This window comes from Bombina bombina, chromosome 2 (genome assembly GCF_027579735.1).
Source record: "Bombina bombina isolate aBomBom1 chromosome 2, aBomBom1.pri, whole genome shotgun sequence".
NCBI lineage: Eukaryota > Metazoa > Chordata > Amphibia > Anura > Bombinatoridae > Bombina > Bombina bombina.
Genome location: NC_069500.1, coordinates 1105958992 through 1105981574, shown reverse-complemented (window position 1 = coordinate 1105981574; position 22583 = coordinate 1105958992). Strand labels below are relative to the sequence as shown.

Here is a 22583-nt window from a genome sequence, read left to right as displayed (position 1 = left end):
GACTTCTGGAATAACCGCAGGAGCTTTAAAAACCTTATCCAAACGTATAGAATTAGTATCAAGAGGACTAGAATCCTCTATTTCTAAAGCAATTAGTACTTCTTTAAGTAAAGAGCGAATAAATTCCATCTTAAATAAATATGAAGATTTATCAGCATCAATCTCTGAGACAGAATCCTCTGAACCAGAAGAGTCCAAAGAATCAGAATGATGGTGTTCATTTAAAAATTCATCTGTAGAGAGAGAAGATTTAAAAGACTTTTTACGTTTACTAGAAGGAGAAATAACAGACAAAGCCTTCTTTATGGATTCAGAAACAAAATCTCTTATGTTATCAGGAACATTCTGCACCTTAGATGTTGAGGGAACTGCAACAGGCAATGGTACATCACTAAAGGAAATATTATCTGCTTTAACAAGTTTGTCATGACAATTATTACAAACAACAGCTGGAGGAATAGCTACCAAAAGTTTACAGCAGATACACTTAGCTTTGGTAGATCCAGCAGGCAGTGGTTTTCCTGTAGTATCTTCTGGCTCAGATGCAACGTGAGACATCTTGCAATATGTAAGAGAAAAAACAACATATAAAGCAAAATAGATCAAATTCCTTATAAGACAGTTTCAGGAATGGGAAAAAAATGCCAAACATCAAGCTTCTAGCAACCAGAAGCAAATGAAAAATGAGACTGAAATAATGTGGAGACAAAAGCGACGCCCATATTTTTTGGCGCCAAATAAGACGCCCACATTATTTGGCGCCTAAATGCTTTTGGCGCCAAAAATGACGCCACATCCGGAACGCCGACATTTTTGGCGCAAAATAACGTCAAAAAATGACGCAACTTCCGGCGACACGTATGACGCCGGAAACGGAAAAGAATTTTTGCGCCAAAAAAGTCCGCGCCAAAAATGACGCAATAAAATGAAGCATTTTCAGCCCCCGCGAGCCTAACAGCCCACAGGGAAAAAAGTCAAATTTTTGAGGTAAGACAAAATATGATAATTTAAAGCATAATCCCAAATATGAAACTGACTGTCTGGAAATAAGGAAAGTTGAACATTCTGAGTCAAGGCAAATAAATGTTTGAATACATATATTTAGAACTTTATAAATAAAGTGCCCAACCATAGCTTAGAGTGTCACAGAAAATAAGACTTACTTACCCCAGGACACTCATCTACATGTTTGTAGAAAGCCAAACCAGTACTGAAACGAGAATCAGTAGAGGAAATGGTAAATATAAGAGTATATCGTCGATCTGAAAAGGGAGGTAAGAGATGAATCTCTACGACCGATAACAGAGAACCTTATGAAATAGACCCCGTAGAAGGAGATCACTGCATTCAATAGGCAATACTCTCCTCACATCCCTCTGACATTCACTGCACGCTGAGAGGAAAACCGGGCTCCAACTTGCTGCGGAGCGCATATCAACGTAGAATCTAGCACAAACTTACTTCACCACCTCCCTTGGAGGCAAAGTTTGTAAAAACTGATTTGTGGGTGTGGTGAGGGGTGTATTTATAGGCATTTTAAGGTTTGGGAAACTTTGCCCCTCCTGGTAGGAATGTATATCCCATACGTCACTAGCTCATGGACTCTTGTTAATTACATGAAAGAAACAACTAATATTGTAAAATAAAGTATAACATGTATTTGTATGGTAGGAAAAAAATAAAGACATATGAAACACAAGACACAGATTTATAATATATTGAGCAGTATCATAAACGTTGCCATTACTTTAAAGGAAAGGTACTTGTCATACATAGGGGTATAAATATTACAACAGTTTTCCATTCAAGAGAATAAGGTTATTGTAAATCTGATGGATGTGGTGTTATAAAAGAGTTAAAAAAAACTCACCTTGCAGGGAATACACTGTTTTTCTTTTTATTTTTTCTGGTAGATGTCCTGTTTTTACTCCAGTTTAAATTTGGAAAAACTCCATCTCTCTTCTCATTAGGACCTTTCTTCCTATAGGGGGGTTCTTCAAGCTTAAGAATAAAAGTATATTTTTCTTTTGTTATTTTCTTTAAAAAAACAACACCAAAAAAAATCCATCATAAGGCTATTTTTGTAAGTGAGAAACCATTTCCAATTGCAATCAAAATAGACTTTACACTTTTTCTGTTATGGCTGAAAGAGGATATTTCAAAATATAGTATAGTTTTTTGAACAACAGATGTTCCTGTGCTGAATAAAGTTACATTCTCTTGTCAGGTATATGGAAGAATGCCCCTGTTGAGTCTATTAGTCAGGGAACTATGTAAACCTACATATGATCCCAGCAGGGAATAATTTAAACAGCTTTTACTCATCCTTAGTATGTAAAACATGTTGTTTTATTATGCATTTTTATTATGCATTATGCAAGCTTGCATTTTCAATAAATTGTAATTTAGGCCAGTGCTATGGAACTGGGTTCATCGGTTCAGAAGTGTGCAGAGCTTTCTAAATAATTTATAATAGTGGCAGCTTCAATAAACAATACAGTAGTATATGTAACTGACTGAGCCTTTCCTTATTTTCATGTCAGAGATTGCTTTCTTAGACAAACCCAAATGTGTTACCACTCAATGTCCAGGCTATTGAGGCCAACTGCTCTGGACAATGATGAATGATGGCATCTTGATGAAGGAGATCTCTACATAAAGTAAGAGTCCAAGGTGTTTCCTCCATTGAGACTGTTCAGCAGAGGCTAATAAGGTCTCATAAAACGTTAAATGCACGCAATGACTATTTTATCTTCCTATTCATCTGTACCAAGAAGATTAAGGGATGTGGACACTTATGGATAATCCTTAAATCTGTAATTTAAGAATTAGATCCTAAGAATTTCTGGGATGAAAACTTGAACACAGCTTTTAAAGCTGCTTCTTTGTTTTTTTATTTTAAGATTCACCACTGGTCTTCCTCAAAGTGATACTTTCTTCTGAAATACCTACATGTTCAAGTTCCATTTTCCAGGGAGAATGTAATTTCGGCTGATACTGTCTGCTTGTTGGTTTTGAGAACAGAAATAAATGTGTTTCATGAGAAGCAGACATAAGACGATCCAACAGGTAAACTATTTTCTTAGTATATTGCTCCGTTATGAGAGGCGATTTTGCACCTTCTACTATAGAAGTATTTTGGCTCAGGTTGACTAGGCTAGAGTCTAGGGTGGCAGCAGTAAACTTAAGGTGCTGGTACAGAGGGTGTATAGCCCTCCAAACCACTTCTCACTGGGGAATAGCTAGAAGATTTTATTTTGATATTGCAAAAACAAAATGTATGCTTACCTGATACATTTCTTTCTTTCCGGATATGGAGAGTCCACAACATCATTCCAATTATTAGTGGGATATTAAACTCCTGGCCAGCAGGAGGAGGCAAAGAGCATCCCAGCAAAGCTGTTAAGTGTAACTGCCTTACCCATAACCCTCTACCCTCAGCTAAGATAGGTCCTTACACAGATTAAGGATTCCTTATATATCAGATTTATTAAAAGGGCATGCTGCATGGAAACTCAACAGCCAGACCCGATTTCAAACTAAAAACCATCTTTCTTCCAAGGCGCCTTAGCTATCCACTCGGCCACAATGGCAAGTCTTATCATCCAAAGTTGACCACAAGGCCAACGTCGGAAACCATAGCAGGAAAACTCTGGATACGGCAACGGCCAGTGAACAGACAGAGAGACAATCTCAATATGAGAGTGAATATAATCTAAGATTCCTAGATCAAACCTGGAAAAAGATATACTAGTGTCTAAAAACGCCAAAATATCAACTCAATATGAGTAAAATAAAATTTCTAAAAAAATAATAATATAGAACTAAATATAAGTGTGTCCTCAAAACACTAGCAAATAGGGTAAAAGACATGAAAACATGTCACAGGCTTACTTAAATTGCCTAATTTCTGTACATAGAACCCCCTGAGAAAGTAAGAGTCATATCAGTACAAGAAGGAATCTAGGAACCTAGATCACTAAGTCAGCATCCTTTATATACATAAAAAATAACAGTATGAAGAACCTAATAGAGTCCTAGAGAAAAACTAACTTAGGACAACAAATTAAGAACTTAGAAACTTAGAAAAAGTTCTAAAAAAAAGCTTAGACTCTCTACTGAGGTCCCATATAATATACTCTAAATTAGAGTAAAAATAATAAGCATAGGAATACTAAATTTTTTTGTAAATGGTACTTCATACAGAAAGACTAAAATTGCAGTTCAAGAAAATGCCTCTCCCTTAAACTGCCACAAAATGGAGCCAAACTCTTAAAACCAAGACTTTTACTGCATAAATGCAAAAACGTCTAGAGCAAAAACAAAAATAACAAAAAGACACAATGGAAATGTGAAAATGTACATTGAATAAATAGAGACTGAGAGAAGAGTAATATGGCAGAATTTGAAAACACCCCATTTAAAACGAAGCTCCATGGTCTATATGAACCGCAATGATGGAAAGTTAAAAAAAAAACATATCACTTAAAATTGCAGCTCATTATATTTACAGCTGTTGTGCCGGGATAAAAATCCTAAACATTGACACACTATCATAACAACGACCGTGTAAAAACAACAGGGTCGTCGCTGTAGATACAATAAATCTCATATACCCCAAACACTAAGCCCGCAGGACATAAAGAAAAAGGCACGCATTGCGATCGCCACAAACAGGGGTTAGAGAGTTCATACTGAACATCGAAATATAAATAGGCCCCGTCCATGAAGCGGCTGTTCTCTCAATGAACATAAATAAACTGGGACCATAACATGAATAAATGTCTAACATAAAAACCTGCATAGAAGCAATATACAGAGCACGCCGACATCATCTCTAAATGGGAAAGACGCACATTATAAGCGCTATAACAACCGCCAACAATGGCGATTCACTAGATGCATATTTACAGTGCACTAGGATAGCCGAAGGAGGAAACAACTAACCAGCATAACGGCCAGAAGCAAAAGTCAGAATCCATCACAAACAACAGGCGCTCAAATTTACTGTGCCATAACAGTGCAAAATAAGCTCCTTACACAAAGAGAGGTTATAACATTGATACGAGCAATGACACAAAAACCCCATAAACACTGAGCCTATTAACCTGCTAACCACAGATACGTAACAATCTGCTTTCATGTAGAAAAAACAAAATTTATGCTTACCTGATAAATTCCTTTCTCCAGTAGTGTGGTCAGTCCACGGGTCATCATTACTTCTGGGATATTAACTCCTCCCCAACAGGAAGTGCAAGAGGATTCACCCAGCAGAGCTGCTATATAGCTCCTCCCCTCTACGTCACCTCCAGTCATTCGACCAAGGACCAACGAGAAAGGAGAAGCCAAAGGGTGTAGTCGTGACTGGAGTATAATTCAAAAAATTTTTACCTGCCATAAAAAAACAGGGCGGGCCGTGGACTGACCACACTACAGGAGAAAGGAATTTATCAGGTAAGCATAAATTTTGTTTTCTCCTGTTAAGTGTGGTCAGTCCACGGGTCATCATTACTTCTGGGATACCAATACCAAAGCTAAAGTACACGGATGACGGGAGGGACAGGCAGGCTCTTTATACGGAAGGAACCACTGCCTGAAGAACCTTTCTCCCAAAAACAGCCTCCGAAGAAGCAAAAGTGTCAAATTTGTAAAATTTGGAAAAAGTATGAAGAGAAGACCAAGTTGCAGCCTTGCAAATCTGTTCAACAGAAGCCTCATTCTTAAAGGCCCAAGTGGAAGCCACAGCTCTAGTAGAATGTGCTGTAATTCTTTCAGGAGGCTGCTGTCCAGCAGTCTCATAGGCTAACCGTATTATGCTACGAAGCCAAAAAGAGAGAGAGGTAGCCGAAGCTTTTTGACCTCTCCTCTGACCAGAATAAACGACAAACAGGGAAGACGTTTGTCGAAAATCCTTAGTTGCCTGTAGATAAAATTTCAGGGCACGGACTACATCTAGATTGTGTAGCAGACGTTCCTTCTTCGAAGAAGGATTAGGACACAAAGATGGAACCACAATCTCTTGATTGATATTCCTGTTAGTGACCACCTTAGGTAGGAACCCAGGTTTAGTACGCAGAACTACCTTGTCTGAATGAAAAATCAGATAAGGAGAATCACAATGTAAGGCAGATAACTCAGAGACTCTTCGAGCCGAGGAAATCGCCATTAAAAACAGAACTTTCCAAGATAACAGCTTGATATCAATGGAATGAAGGGGTTCAAACGGAACACCCTGTAAAACATTAAGAACTAAGTTCAAACTCCATGGTGGAGCAACAGTTTTAAACACAGGCTTGATCCTAGCTAAAGCCTGACAAAAAGCTTGAACGTCCGGAACTTCTGACAGACGTTTGTGTAAAAGAATGGACAGAGCTGAAATCTGTCCCTTTAAGGAACTAGCGGATAAACCCTTTTCTAAACCTTCTTGTAGAAAAGACAATATCCTCGGAATCCTAACCTTACTCCATGAGTAACTCTTGGATTCGCACCAATATAAGTATTTGCGCCATATCTTATGGTAAATCTTTCTGGTAACAGGCTTCCTAGCCTGTATTAAGGTATCAATAACTGACTCAGAAAAACCACGTTTTGATAAAATCAAGCGTTCAATTTCCAAGCAGTCAGCTTCAGAGAAATTAGATTTTGATGTTTGAAGGGACCCTGGATCAGAAGGTCCTGTTTCAGAGGTAGAGACCAAGGTGGACAGGATGACATGTCCACCAGATCTGCATACCAAGTCCTGCGTGGCCATGCAGGCGCTATTAGAATCACTGATGCTCTCTCCTGTTTGATTCTGGCAATCGAGGAAGCATCGGGAGGGGTGGAAACACATAAGCCATCCCGAAGGTCCAAGGTGCTGTCAAAGCATCTATCAGAACCGCTCCCGGATCCCTGGATCTGGACCCGTAACGAGGAAGCTTGGCGTTCTGTTGAGACGCCATGAGATCTATCTCTGGTTTGCCCCAACGTTGAAGTATTTGGGCAAAGACCTCCGGATGAAGTTCCCACTCCCCCGGATGAAAAGTCTGACGACTTAAGAAATCCGCCTCCCAGTTCTCCACTCCCGGGATGTGGATTGCTGAGAGGTGGCAAGAGTGAGACTCTGCCCAGCGAATTATCTTTGATACTTCCATCATTGCTAGGGAGCTTCTTGTCCCTCCCTGATGGTTGATGTAAGCTACAGTCGTGATGTTGTCCGACTGAAACCTGATGAACCCCCGAGTTGTTAACTGGGGCCAAGCCAGAAGGGCATTGAGAACTGCTCTCAATTCCAGAATGTTTATTGGTAGGAGACTCTCCTCCTGATTCCATTGTCCCTGAGCCTTCAGAGCATTCCAGACAGCGCCCCAACCTAGTAGGCTGGCGTCTGTTACAATTGTCCAGTCCGGCCTGCTGAATGGCATCCCGCTGGACAGATGTGGCCGAGAAAGCCACCATAGAAGAGAATTTCTGGTCTCTTGATCCAGATTCAGAGTAGGGGACAAGTCTGAGTAATCCCCATTCCACTGACTTAGCATGCACAATTGCAGCGGTCTGAGATGTAGGCGTGCAAAGGGTACTATGTCCATTGCCGCTACCATTAAGCCGATCACCTCCATGCATTGAGCTACTGATGGGTGTTGAATGGAATGAAGGACACGGCATGCATTTTGAAGCTTTGTTAACCTGTCTTCTGTCAGGTAAATCTTCATTTCTACAGAATCTATAAGAGTCCCCAAGAAGGGAACTCTTGTGAGTGGAAAGAGAGAACTCTTCTTTTCGTTCACCTTCCATCCATGCGACCTTAGAAATGCCAGTACTAACTCTGTATGAGACTTGGCAGTTTGAAAGCTTGAAGCTTGTATAAGAATGTCGACTAGGTACGGAGCTACCGAAATTCCTCGCGGTCTTAGTACCGCCAGAAGAGCACCCAGAACCTTTGTGAAGATTCTTGGAGCCGTAGCCAATCCGAATGGAAGAGCTACAAACTGGTAATGCCCGTCTAGAAAGGCAAACCTTAGATACCGGTAATGATCTTTGTGAATCGGTATGTGAAGGTAAGCATCCTTTAAATCCACTGTGGTCATGTACTGACCCTTTTGGATCATGGGTAAAATTGTCCGAATAGTTTCCATTTTGAACGATGGAACTCTTAGGAATTTGTTTAGGATCTTTAAATCCAAGATTGGCCTGAAAGTTCCCTCTTTTTTGGGAACCACAAACAGATTTGAGTAAAACCCTTGTCCTTGTTCCGACCGCGGAACCGGATGGATCACTCCCATTAATAAAAGATCTTGTACGCAGCGTAGAAACGCCTCTTTCTTTATTTGGTTTGTTGACAACCTTGACAGATGAAATCTCCCTCTTGGGGGAGAGGATTTGAAGTCCAGAAGGTATCCCTGAGATATGATCTCTAACGCCCAGGGATCCTGGACATCTCTTGCCCAAGCCTGGGCGAAGAGAGAAAGTCTGCCCCCTACTAGATCCGTTCCCGGATCGGGGGCCCTCAATTCATGCTGTCTTAGGGGCAGCAGCAGGTTTCCTGGCCTGCTTGCCCTTGTTCCAGGACTGGTTAGGTCTCCAGCCTTGTCTGTAGCGAGCAACAGCTCCTTCCTGTTTTGGTGCAGAGGAAGTTGATGCTGCTCCTGCTTTGAAATTACGAAAGGAACGAAAATTAGACTGTCTAGCCTTAGGTTTGGCTCTGTCTTGAGGCAGGGCATGGCCTTTACCTCCTGTAATGTCAGCGATAATTTCTTTCAACCCGGGCCCGAATAAGGTCTGCCCTTTGAAAGGTATATTAAGCAATTTAGATTTAGAAGTAACGTCAGCTGACCAGGATTTTAGCCACAGTGCTCTGCGCGCCTGAATGGCGAATCCAGAATTCTTAGCCGTAAGTTTAGTTAAATGTACTACGGCATCCGAAATAAATGAGTTAGCTAACTTAAGGGCTTTAAGCTTGTGTGTAATCTCATCTAATGGAGCTGATTCAAGTGTCTCTTCCAGAGACTCAAACCAAAATGCTGCTGCAGCCGTGACAGGCGCAATGCATGCAAGAGGTTGCAATATAAAACCTTGTTGAACAAACATTTTCTTAAGGTAACCCTCTAACTTTTTATCCATTGGATCTGAAAAGGCACAGCTATGCTCCACCGGGATAGTGGTACGCTTAGCTAAAGTAGAAACTGCTCCCTCCACCTTAGGGACCGTTTGCCATAAGTCCTGTGTGGTGGCGTCTATTGGAAACATCTTTCTAAATATCGGAGGGGGTGAGAATAGCACACCGGGTCTATCCCACTCCTTAGTAACAATTTCAGTAAGTCTCTTAGGTATAGGAAAAACGTCAGTACTCGACGGTACCGCAAAATATTTATCCAACCTACACATTTTCTCTGGTATTGCAACTGTGTTACAATCATTCAGAGCCGCTAACACCTCCCCTAGTAATACACAGAGGTTTTCCAGCTTAAATTTAAAATTTGAAATATCTGAATCCAGTTTGTTTGGATCAGAACCGTCACCCGCAGAATGAAGCTCTCCGTCCTCATGTTCTGCAAATTGTGACGCAGTGTCTGACATGGCCCTAATATTATCAGCGCACTCTGTTCTCACCCCAGAGTGATCACGCTTACCTCTTAGTTCTGGTAATTTAGCCAAAACTTCAGTCATAACAGTAGCCATATCCTGTAATGTGATTTGTAATGGCCGCCCAGATGTACTCGGCGCTACAATATCACGCACCTCCCGAGCGGGAGATGCAGGTACTGACACGTGAGGCGAGTTAGTCGGCATAACTCTCCCCTCGTTGTTTGGTGAAATATGTTCAATTTGTACAGATTGACTTTTATTTAAAGTAGCATCAATGCAGTTAGTACATAAATTTCTATTGGGCTCCACTTTGGCTTTAGCACATATAGCACAGATATCTTCCTCTGAATCAGACATGTTTAACACACTAGCAAATAAACTAGCAACTTGGAAATACTTTTCAAGTAATTTACTATAATATGAAAACGTACTGTGCCTATAAGAAGCACAGAAAAAGTTATGACAGTTGAAAATTAATAAACTGAAAAGTTATAGCATCAAATCTTTGTAAAAAACACAATTTTAGCAAAGGATTGCTCCTATTAGCAAAGGATAACTAACCCTGATAGCAGAAAAAAAATACAGAAATAAACGTTTTTTATCACAGTCAACTACAATCTCACAGCTCTGCTGTGAGTGATTACCTCCCTCAAAACAAGTTTTGAAGATCCCTGAGTTCTGTAGAGATGAACCGGATCATGCAGGGAAGACAAACTTCTGACTGAATTTTTTGATGCGTAGCAATAGCGCCAAAAAAGGCCCCTCCCCCTCACACACAACAGTGAGAGAGATCAGTAAACTGTCATAAATTAAATAAAACGACTGCCAAGTGGAAAAAAATAGTGCCCAAAACATTTTTTCACCCAGTACCTCAGAAAATTAAACGATTTTACATGCCAGCAAAAAACGTTTAACATTACATAAATTAAGTGTTATTAAAAAGCCTGTTGCTAGTCCCTGCAAATTAGGCTAAAGTCTTATGCATACAGTATAATTCCAGTGAAGTGCCATTCCCCAGAATACTGAAGTGTAAAATATACATACATGACAGCCTGATACCAGTTGCTGCTACTGCATTTAAGGCTGAGTTTACATTATATCGGTATGGCAGAATTTTCTCATCAATTCCATTGTCAGAAAATAATAAGCTGCTACATACCTCTTTGCAGATTAATCTGCCCGCTGTCCCCTGATCTGAAGTTTACCTCTCCTCAGATGGCCGAGAAACAGCAATATGATCTTAACTACGCCGGCTAAAATCATAGAAAAAACTCAGGTAGATTCTTCTTCAAATTCTACCAGAGAAGGAATAACACACTCCGGTGCTATTATAAAATAACAAACTTTTGATTGAAGGTATGAAACTAAGTATAATCACCACAGTCCTCTCACACATCCTATCTATTCGTTGGGTGCAAGAGAATGACTGGAGGTGACGTAGAGGGGAGGAGCTATATAGCAGCTCTGCTGGGTGAATCCTCTTGCACTTCCTGTTGGGGAGGAGTTAATATCCCAGAAGTAATGATGACCCGTGGACTGACCACACTTAACAGGAGAAATGTTACACACTCTCAGACTTAGAAAAGGATCGCTAAGTCCAGAAATACTGTCCCCAAACAGGAATTAAAGAGCATCGGCTACTTAAACTCATGCCGAAAAAAGCTCTACAAATAAGGGATAAATAAAAAATTGAGCCCCACAAGGAGAATATTTTAACCCTTAATATCCCCTTCCAGGGATGCACAAACTTCAATGAATGAGTAATGAAAACATAAATTATGACTTACCAGATAATTTCCTTTCCTTCGATACAGGGAGAGTCCACCGCTGCATTCATTACTTGTGGGAATACAGAACCTGGCCACTAAGAGGAGGCAAAGACACCCCAGCCAAAGGCTTAAATACCTCTCCCTCATCCCCCAGTCATTCTGCCGAGGGAACAAGGAACAGTAGGAGAAATATCAGGGTGAAAAAGGTGCCAGAAATTTTTTTTTACATTTAGAGCCGCCCGCCGGAGAGCCTTTGGCGGGAGCTGTGGACTCTCCCTGTATTGAAGGAAAGGAAATTATCTGGTAAGTCATAATTTAGGTGTTCCTTCTAAATACAGGGAGAGTCCAAAGCTGCATTCATTACTTTTGGGAATATAATACCCAAGCTACAGAGAACACTGAATGCTAACGGGAGGGTACAAATAAGTGGCGGCCCAACCTGAGGGCACCACAGCCTGCAAGCAAAACCAAACTCCTGAAGGCTTCCTTGATAGAAGCAAAAAATAAAAAGAACAAGAAAGTTAGGAGGACCAAGCAGCCGCCCAACAATCAGAACCATAGGGTCACATGTCAGAGACACAAAAAGATGTCACTGCATTCGAACAGAGCCATAAACCTCTGAGGAGGCTTGTGTTCTGCAGACTCACAGAACCAGTGAAAAAACATAAATTATGCTTAACCGATAATTTTATTTCCATCATGGGGAGGAGAGACCACTGCTTCATTCATTACTTTTGGGAATTAAGAACCTGGCCACAAGGAGGAGGCAAAGACACCCCAGCCAAAGGCTTAAATACCTCCCCCACTTCTCTGATCCCCCAGTCATTCTGCCGAGGGAACAAGGCACAGTAGGAGAAATATCAGGGTATAAATGGTGCCAGAAGAATAAAAATAAAATTTAGGTCTGCCCACCGGAGTAACGGGCGGGAGCCGTGGACTCTCCTCCCCATGATGGAAATAAAATCATCAGGTAAGCATAATTTATGTTTTACATCTAAAATGGAGGAGAGTCCATGGCTTCATTCATTACTTTTGGGAAACATATACCCAACCTTAAAGGACACTGAATGAAACCAGGAGGGTATAAGGCAGACCATAATCTGAGGGCACCCCAGTCTGTAAAACCTCTCTCCCAAAAACAGCTTCCGCATTAGTAAAAACGTCAAATTTGTAAAACTTTGTAAAAGTGTATAAGGAGGACCAGGTAGCGGCCTTACAAATCTGCTCCATAGAGGCCTCATTCTTGAAGGCCCAAGACGAAGCCACAGCTCTAGTTGAATGAACCGTGATCCTCTGAGGAGGCTTATGTCCCGCTATCTCATAGGCAAAGCGAATCAAGCTCCTAAACTAAAAAGACAAAGAAGTAGAAGAGGCACTCTGCCCCTTGCGCTTCCCGGAATACAACACAAAAAGAGATGTAGACTGTCTAAAATCGTTTGTAGCCTGCAGATGGAACTTTAAGGCACGAACCACATCCAGATTATGAAGTAACTTCTCCTTAGATAAAGAAGGGTTAGGACACAAAGAAGGGACAATTATTTCCTGATTGATGTTACGGTTAGACACCACCTTGGGAAGAAACCCCAAAACGGTGCAAAGGACAGCCTTATCCGCATGAAAAACCAGGAAAGGAGACTCGAATTGCAAGGCAGCGAGCTCAGATATTCTGCGTGCCGATGCAATAGCCAACAGGAAGAGAACCTTCCAGGACAGAATCTTAATATCAATGGAATGCATAGGCCCAAACGGAACCCTCTGCAATACCTTAAGGACCAAGTTTAAGCTCCATGGGGAGCAGACTGCCTAAAGACAGGCCTGATTCTAAACAGAGCCTGAACAAAAGATTGAATGTCAGGAAGTCTCCTGTGCAACAAGACTGATAATGCCGAAATCTGTCCCTCTAAGGAACTAGCGCCAAGAGCCTTCTCCAAACCCTCCAGGAGAAAGGACAGAATCCTGGATACCTTCACCTTGTGCCAAGGATATCCATGTTTCTCACGCCAGGACAAGTAAGTTCTCCACACCTTATGGTAGATGCGACGAGTGACTGGCTTCCTTGCCTGAACTAGAGTGTCAATCACACTTTCAGAAAAGCCTCTCTTGGCTAAGACTAAGCGTTCAATTTACATTCAGTCAGCCTCAGAGTAACGAGATTTTGATGTTGAAAGGGCAAAAATTGAGCAACAGACTCACTGACGCCCACTCCAGGTAGGATCAAACCATCCTTGAAGAGAGCGACATGGCCTAAAGGCCACTTAGTCCAGCGGACTTCAGCTGAGAAAATCAATCTGCGTCCTTCAGAGAGACACTCGAAAAACTCTGGATAGTCCTATCAATGGATGATCGTAAGAAACATCCCCTCCAGAAAAGCCCGCTCAGGGAAAGGATTGCTGCCAAGAGCCTTAGTGGACCTCTGCCCACTACTAAATTTGAGACCCTCCAGTCTACGCAGGAGTAACTCACTAACTCAGAATAATCCACTCAGTAAGAGGTCCCAACTGGCATTAACCCAGAAGACCAGACCTCAAAGCAAAATGCTCGACTGAACCCCAAGGGAGATTTGGAGGAATCCAGATCCACATATCCCAAAAAACTCTCTCTCTCCCTGCTGACAGGGAAGAGACCAAGTCAAAACTGCCCCGGGGGAACTAGAAGAAAAATCCCCAACACCGGGAGATCTGGACCGAACACTGGAGATCCAAAGACAGCTAAGACAGAGTAAAAAAAAACAAAGCAATGTCGCAGACTCAGCATGGGCTAAATCCATCACCCCCCCATGAAGGCCTGAAGGAGAACTGGAGGGGAGAACCCAATGAATTAATTTTAACTTTGTAAGCTGTAAAGCAAGAGCCTTCTTGTCTGAAAAACCAAACCGTATCCAAAAGGATCCAACCTGGTGCCAACACCAGAATTCGGTCTAGGTACACCTCTGAGGATGGAACCAACAGGAAGCAAATCTCAAAAGGTCTACTAGCAGACGCTGTAAAAAAACAGAACGGTCATGATTTGGGAGCCATAGCAACACCTAGAAATAGGCTACGGCCCCATTAAACCCCAGATCCAAAAAGTGCGGTTCTCGAAGAAAACGGTCTCTAAGAACCTGACCCGCTTAAACAAGGATGTTGTAAATGGACATCAAGCGACAGCAGCTGGATTCGAACCATCAGCCTTGTACCACCAGGGTACACCGGACTGCTTTAGACAGGAAAGATATCCTTCTTCTAAATCCAGGTAGAGAGAACAGTGAATTCTTTCTGAACAAGATCTAATAAGCTCTGATTAAGAATAACCGGACCCAAAAAGGACAGGAAACACCTCCGCTTATTGGACCAGTCCCCCACAGTGTAATGACACTGCGAAGAGTACCAGGACAAGATTCCAAAAGTCATCTAGTCCTGCAAGACGAAATGAAAAGCTCAACTCCGGCCACTAGGACCCCCGAACACATATGATCCAGCATCAAGAGCCCATCAAGAAGCATCTAAGACGACAGGTCCTGCCTGTCCTCTAGAGAAATTGACCTGTTCTGCCTGGACCATAAAACTAGAAAGATCTCTTTCTCTAGAGTAGAAGGGAAGAACAGACTTTACTATTACCCAAAACAGGTCCTGCCCGTCATCAAGGGTACGACACGTCTGTCATAAAAAACATAAACAAAATGTTAAGTTCCAGCAGTGTTAGGAACTGAGAATAAACAAATATAGAAAATAAGCTCTGTGGCTTAAATTTACATCTCTATAAAATCGAGGGAATCATCACCCCGAACAGAGACCTAGAAACTTCCATCGGAAGACACCATACATCACGACCATCAAAGTCAAGATAACCAGGAACAACCCAAGTGACGAAACTCCAAAAGAGTTTCCACAAGAACCTCGAGCTCTTAAAACAAAAACTATCGGATAAGAAATGGAAACAGTTAAAAGCACAAAAAGGGACTTCAAAAGGGTGTGCAAACGAACAGGTCCTGCCTGTTTATAACACAAACCCCCCATAGAGTTTGGGACTGGGATTCTATAACTATATACATATAGACGATAAAGAATAGGATTCAACCTTCTCCACTCGTCTAATCAAGATCGTTATCTGATATAGAGGACTGAGATCCACCTGACGGATCAGGACTGGGAACCTCTAACATCGCCAAAATCTCTCTCAGAAGTAAACGCAGGCCTACCACTCTAAGTCTAAATGCCAAACCCTCCTCAATCGGAGGAGTCAAATCAGGTGATTCCAACCCCGGAGGTTCTACCTCTGAAGCCTCAGAGGGAACTGCACCCCCAGATGACTGATTGGGCACAATCGTCATTTTACACGACGGCCCATGTGTAGGAGACCACGGATTAACCCTTCGCTTCGTAGCAGGAAGAGGCAAACTCGCTAAAGCCATAGAGATGGCCATGCGGAAACGTGCAGTAACCTTTTGGAAAAAAGTCTACCTCAGACGAAGGAGTAATGGCACTTTGGCGCAACTGCATGTGTGGGATAAGATTCTAGGGAACGTACCTCACTGGACGAAGAATCCTCAGAGGTCGACGGCTCAGTGGTCTCGAACATCTCAACATTGTTTGAAGAGAACACTCTATTGCAGCATAAGGGACATAATTGAGCAGGCTGGTCTACCCGTTCCTCCTCACAACACATGCAGGTATCAAAATCTATATGAGAGGAATCCTCTAGAATATCAGAATATCTCCATAATTCTAAATAAGAGCTTTGTTAAAAACAACTGGCACCTTAAACCCCCAATGGCCGGGGCACTCACCACCTCCTATGACCCAGACAGGTAGAGAAATCAACTCTTCTCCGCAGCCACTCGGTCAGCAAACAGAAATGGGAAAACAAGACACGACTACACCCAGTTACATGGTGCCTCATGAAGGACCGACCCTACTAAGGAAAAGCGCGTCAGTTAAATAAAATTTTGCAGCTCTATAACCTGTATGTTCCGTATCAGCCTAAGAGCCTAAAATGTCCCCACATATACGCAGTCAAAATCACATAACAACCATGATTAACAAGACCCCACTGTTCAATAATCCCCCTCAGGAGATATTAACCCTTGATTCCATAAAGATAAAGGAGTCCCACTGAGACCCTGTCTTCTATCATTATTACATGTATATAAAATGAAACAATCTTACCGGAATCTATTCTGAGGAACAGCGACATGGTTCTTCAAGTTTGACAGATAGTAGCAGAGCCTCTGACATGGACTTGAGTGAAGAAAGCAGGCAGCGAAACTCATCAACGCTGATTGCTTATAGGAGCTGTTAATCCGAGTCTGGATGGTTTTGCAGAAAGACTATCCCTGCATCTCCAGACTAACTTTCATCAATGCTCTCACTGAGAGGCTGACAAGACTACTTAAAACTCCAGTTCCATCACGAAGGGCAGATACCCCTCATAAGGAACTACTCCGAAAAAAAAATTCTCTGCCAACCTCCTGTGACGAAAGGCAAAGAATGACTGGGGGATGAGGGAAGTGGAAGAGGTATTTAAGCCTTTAGCTGGGGTGTCTTTGCCTTCTCCTGGTGGCCAGGATCTGTATTCCCACAAGTAATGAATGCAGCTGTGGACTCTCCCTGTATTCAGAAGGAAAAGGGCTGCAGAAAAAACCCTAACCTGAGAGGGGCTCTAAACTGCGTGCCTACTAGATCATAGCGTGCGCTTGTCTCTGATTACTTAGGAGAAATGAAAAACGCTGCTACAGGGAGGAAAATTCCAAGCCCCGAAATTAACAAACGTCACTGAAATGCAAACACAAAAGAAGAGAGAGCGCAGCCACGACTCACGGTAAAAGTTTTTAATACATCCTTACTTCGCAAATAAACATATTGCACTTACAAACGTTTCAATAAAAACAGGCGTCTCTTGGTTCACTTTAATTGTCAGTTACTGTGGTACGGTTAATCCGTCCTTTTCAGCTGTGTGCGTTCACTCCTTGAAGTACCCCAAGTTACGCTCCTTCCAATTGCTTTTCTCTTTGTAGCGGTGCTTTTTCCTGACTAACCTTTTTGTGCCGTCTACGCGTTTCTTCCGTCTTCTGCAGACTTTCTCAAGACTGCCAAAGAGTCTTGAGAAAGTCCGCAGAAGACGGAAGAAACGCGTAGACGGCACAAAAAAGGATAGTCAGGAAAAAGCACCGCTACAAAGAGAAAAGCAATTGGAAGGAGCGTAACTTGGGGTACTTCAAGGAGTGAACGCACACAGCTGAAAAGGACGGATTAACCGTACCACAGTAACTGACAATTAAAGTGAACCAAGAGACGCTTGTTTTTATTGAAACGTTTGTAAGTGCAATATGTTTATTTGCGAAGTAAGGATGTATTAAAAACTTTTACCGTGAGTCGTGGCTGCGCTCTCTCTTCTTTTGTGTTTGCAGTTCTTTTCCAGTCTGATACACTCCTTAGTGTTCAGTGAATCGAGCAGCAGCGCCACACTTACAAGAATACAGAGGAGAGTTGAACGAAGAGGAACAAAAAGAGGTTTCCGCAGATTGGAAAAAATGTTCTACCATACTCCCTGAGACATTAAGGTAACACAGATTAATATAAGAAAACCCGATAATATACATACATATTTTTTATGTGGGGGTATTTATCTCATTAATTTTGGACAAATACTTGCATTAAAGAGCTATCGTACAGTAAAGATTATGTATTGAATAATTTTTAATAGGTTGAAGATAGTGGCAATTGATATTGATTTTTAATACAATTATTCAGGGTACTGTTAGCGCTGTTTTTAGAATTTGTGTAAACGTCACTGAAAGTCATAGTTTGAGGCCAATATATCACCCTCCCTCATTGTCCACCCTCACTGGAGGGAATTCAGCAAATAAAATAAAGTCCCTCACCCCTATCATGCCTTATTAGTCACAAGCCATAGAAGCAATATACAGGGACTCACGGTTAGAAGTCTTAATTCTTCTCATCAACTCCAGGTCTAAATGATTCAGCCAATCTCAGATAGGGACCTGCAGTCAAAGAAAGAACAGAGTAACCAACCCTGGCTTTCTATATTTGGGGTAGCAAAGTGTTAAAAGTAAAGCAAAGACTTCATCGCCACCTTTTAACTGCTAAAAGCCACCACTACTCTTACTCAAGAGATTGAAGTGGACCAATCCTTGCTTGCAGGGAAAAGTACCCATAAAAGGATTAATTTCTTCAGACACCAACTTCGCACAACCTCCATTGACAGAGGAAAAGAGAATGACTGGGGGTTATGGGTAAGGCAGTTACACTTAACAGCTTCGCTGGGGTGCTCTTTGCCTCCTCCTGCTGGCCAGGATTTGAATTTTCTCACTAGTAATTGTAATGATGTTGTGGACTATCCATGTCATAGGAAAGAAAAGGAGTTTGAATATAACATTACTTGGTTTTTGTACAACACATACAGCATATTTCAGTGGCACTGATTTGTTGCAGTGAAATAAATTGCAATAACACATTCACGTGAAGGAAAGAAAAATAAAAGATGAGCAGTGATCCAGTGTAAAAAAACACAGCAGAAATTAAACAAATCTAGTATAGGGAAAACTAAATTTATGCTTACCTGATAAATTGATTTCTTCTATGGTAAGACAAGTCCACGGATTCATCCTTTACTTGTGGGATATTATCCTTCCCTACAGGAAGTGGCAAAGAGCACCACAGCAGAGCTGTCTATATAGCTCCTCCATTAGCTCCACCCCCAGTCATTCAACCGAAGGTACAGGAAGAAAAAGGAGAAACTACAAGGTGCAGAGGTGACTGAGTTTAAATCAAAAAAATATAATCCGTCTTAAAATGACAGGGCAGGCCGTGGACTCGTCTTACCATAGAAGAAATCAATTTATCAGGTAAGCATAAATTTAGTTTTCTTCTATAAAGGTAAGACGAGTCCACGGATTCATCCTTTACTTGTGGGATACAATACCAAAGCTACAAGCCACGGATGAACGGGAGGGACAAGACAGATGGTTAAACAGAAGGCACCACTGCTTGAAGAACTTTTCTCCCAAAAATAGCCTCCGAAGAAGCAAAAGTATCAAATTTGGAAAAGGTATGAAGCGAAGACCAAATCTGTTCAACAGAAGCATAATTTTTAAAAGCCCATGTGGAAGCCACCGCTCTAGTAGAGTGAGCTGTAATCCTTTCAGGAGGCTGCTGTCCAGCAGTCTCGTATGCCAAACGGATGATGCTTTTCAGCCAAAAAGAAAGAGAGGTAGCCGTAGCTTTTTGACCTCTACGTTTTCCAGAATAGACAACAAACAAAGAAGATGTTTGACGGAAATATTTGGTCGCTTGCAAGTAAAACTTCAAAGCACGAACCACGTCCAAATTGTGCAACAGACGCTCCTTCTTAGAGGAAGGATTAGGACACAGAGAAGGAACAACAATTTCCTGATTGATATTCCTATTAGTAACAACCTTAGGAAGGAATCCAGGTTTGGTACGCAAAACCACCTTATCAGCATGGAAAACAAGATAAGGCGAGTCGCATTGCAATGCAGATAGTTCAGAAACTCTTCGAGCCTTAAAGATAGCAACTAAAAACAGAACTTTCTAAGATAGAAGCTTAATATCTATGGAATGCATAGGTTCAAACGGAACCCCTTGAAGAACTTTAAGAACTAAATTCAAACTCCATGGCGGAGCAACAGGTTTAAACACAGGCTTGATTCTAACTAAAGCCTGATAGAACGACTGAACGTCTGGAACATCTGCCAGACGTTTGTGCAGTAGAATTGATAAAGCAGATATCTGTCCCTTTAAGGAACTAGCTGATAGCCCTTTCTCCAATCCTTCTTGGAGAAAGGACAAAATCCTAGGAATCATGATCTTACTCCATGAGTAGCCTTTGGATTCGCACCAATAAAGATATTTACGTCATATCATATGATACATTTTCCTGGTGACAGGCTTTCGAGCCTGAATCAAGGTATCTATGACCGACTCAGAGAAACCCCGCTTGGATAAGATCAATCGTTCAATCTCCAAGCAGAAAGCCACAGAGAAACTAGATTTGGATGCTGGAACGGACCTTGAATCAGAAGGTCCTGTCTCAGTGGCAGATTCCATGGTGGAAGAGATGACATGTCCACCAGGTCTGCATACCAAGTCCTGCGTGGCCACACAGGTGCTATCAAAATCACCAAAGCTTTCTCCTGTTTGATTCTTGCAATCAAACGAGGAAGGAGAGGAAATGGTGGAAACACATAAGCCAGGTTGAACGACCAGGGTACTGCTAGAGCATCTATCAGTACTGCCTGAGGATCCCTTGACCTGGACCCGTAACAAGGAAGTTTGGCGTTCTGACGAGACGCCATCAGATCCAATTCTGGTGTGCCCCATTGATGAATGAATTGTGCAAACACCTCCGGATGGAGTTCCCACTCCTTGGGATGAAAAGTCTGACGATTCCCAGTTCTCCACTCCTGGGATATAGATTGCTGATAGATGGCAAGAGTGAGTCTCTGCTCATCGAATTATTTTGGTAACCTCTATCATCGCTAGAGAACTCTTTGTTCCCCCTTGATGATTGATATATGCTACAGTCGTGATATTGTCCGACTGGAATCTTATGAATCTGGCCGAAGCCAGCTGAGGCCACGCCTGAAGCGTGTTGAATATCGCTCTCAGTTCTAGAATATTTAGCGGGAGGAGAGCCTCCTCCTGAGTCCACAAACCCTGTGCTTTCAGGGAATTCCAGACTGCACCCCAGCCCAATAGGCTGGCGTCCGTCGTCACTATGACCCACGCTGGCCTGCGGAAACACATTCCCTGGGACAGATGATCCTGTGACAACCACCAAAGAAGAGAGTCTCTGGTCTCTTGATCCAGATTTATCTGAGGAGATAAATCTGCATAATCCCCATTCCACTGTTTGAGCATGCATAGTTGCAGTGGTCTGAGATGCAAGCGAGCAAACGGAACTATGTCCATTGCCGCTACCATTAGTCCGATTACCTCCATACACTGAGCCACTGACGGCCGAGGAATGGAATGAAGAGCTCGGCAGGTGGTTAAAATCTTTGATTTCGTGACCTCCGTCGGAAAAATTTTCATGTCCACCGAATCTATCAGAGTTCCCAGGAATGGAACTATTGTGAGAGGGATAAGTGAACTCTTTTTTACGTTCACCTTCCACCCGTCGATGCCTGAATTAAGATATCGTCCAGATAAGGCGCCACTGCTATGCCCCGCGGCCTTAGAAGGGACCCTAGCATCTTTGTGAAAATTCTGGGAGCTGTGGCCAACCCGAAGGGAAGAGCCACAAACTGGTAATGCTTGTCCAGAAAGGCGAACCTGAGGAACTGGTGATGATCTTTGTGGATAGGAATGTGTAGATACGCATCCTTTAAGTCCACGGTGGTCATATATTGACCCTCCTGGATCATTGGCAAAATAGTCCGAATGGTCTCCATCTTGACTCATGGGACTCTGAGGAATTTGTTTAGGATCTTGAGATCCAAAATTGGTCTGAAAGTTCCCTCTTTTTTGGGAACCACAAAGAGATTGAAGTAGAACCCTTGCCCCTGTTCTGTTTCCGGAACTGGGCAGATCACTCCCATGGAATATAGGTCTTCTACACAGCGTAAGAACGCCTCTCTTTTTGTCTGGTTTACAGACAATTGAGAAAGATGGAATCTCCCCCTTGGGGGAGAATCTTTGAAATCTAGAAGATACCCCTGGGTTACTATTTCTAAAGCCCAGGAGTCCCGAACGTCTCTTGCCCAAGCCTGAGCGGATCGGGGGCTACCCCTTCATGCTGTCTTGGTGGCAGCAGCGGGCTTCTTGGCTTGTTTACCCTTGTTCCAAGTCTGGTTAGGACTCCAGACTGACTTGGATTGAGCAAGATTCCCCTCTTGCTTTGCAGCAGGGGAAGAGGTAGAGAGACCACCTTTGAAGTTTCGAAAGGAACGAAAATTATTTTGTTTGGTCCTCATCTTATTCGTCTTATCTTGAGGAAGGGCATGGCCTTTCCCTCCAGTGATGTCTGAAATTATATCTTTCAGTTAAGGCCCGAATAGGGATGGCTAAAAGCTTAGCTTTTGATGACACATCAGCAGACCAGGACTTAAGCCATAACGCTCTACGCACTAAAAACAGAATTTATGTTTACCTGATAAATTACTTTCTCCAACGGTGTGTCCGGTCCACGGCGTCATCCTTACTTGTGGGATATTCTCTTCCCCAACAGGAAATGGCAAAGAGCCCAGCAAAGCTGGTCACATGATCCCTCCTAGGCTCCGCCTACCCCAGT

General features: G+C 42.4%; 1 protein-coding gene across 1 annotated transcript in view; it reads right to left on the bottom strand.

The window, feature by feature from the left end:
• TMEM131L (transmembrane 131 like) overlaps nt 1–22583 on the bottom strand; it is a gene marked incomplete in the record, with an annotated part of 682792 nt that overhangs the window by 89514 nt on the left and 570695 nt on the right. The window contains 1 exon segment of the mRNA XM_053703753.1: nt 1871–2001. Within this exon segment, the coding sequence (XP_053559728.1) occupies nt 1871–2001 (131 nt within the window).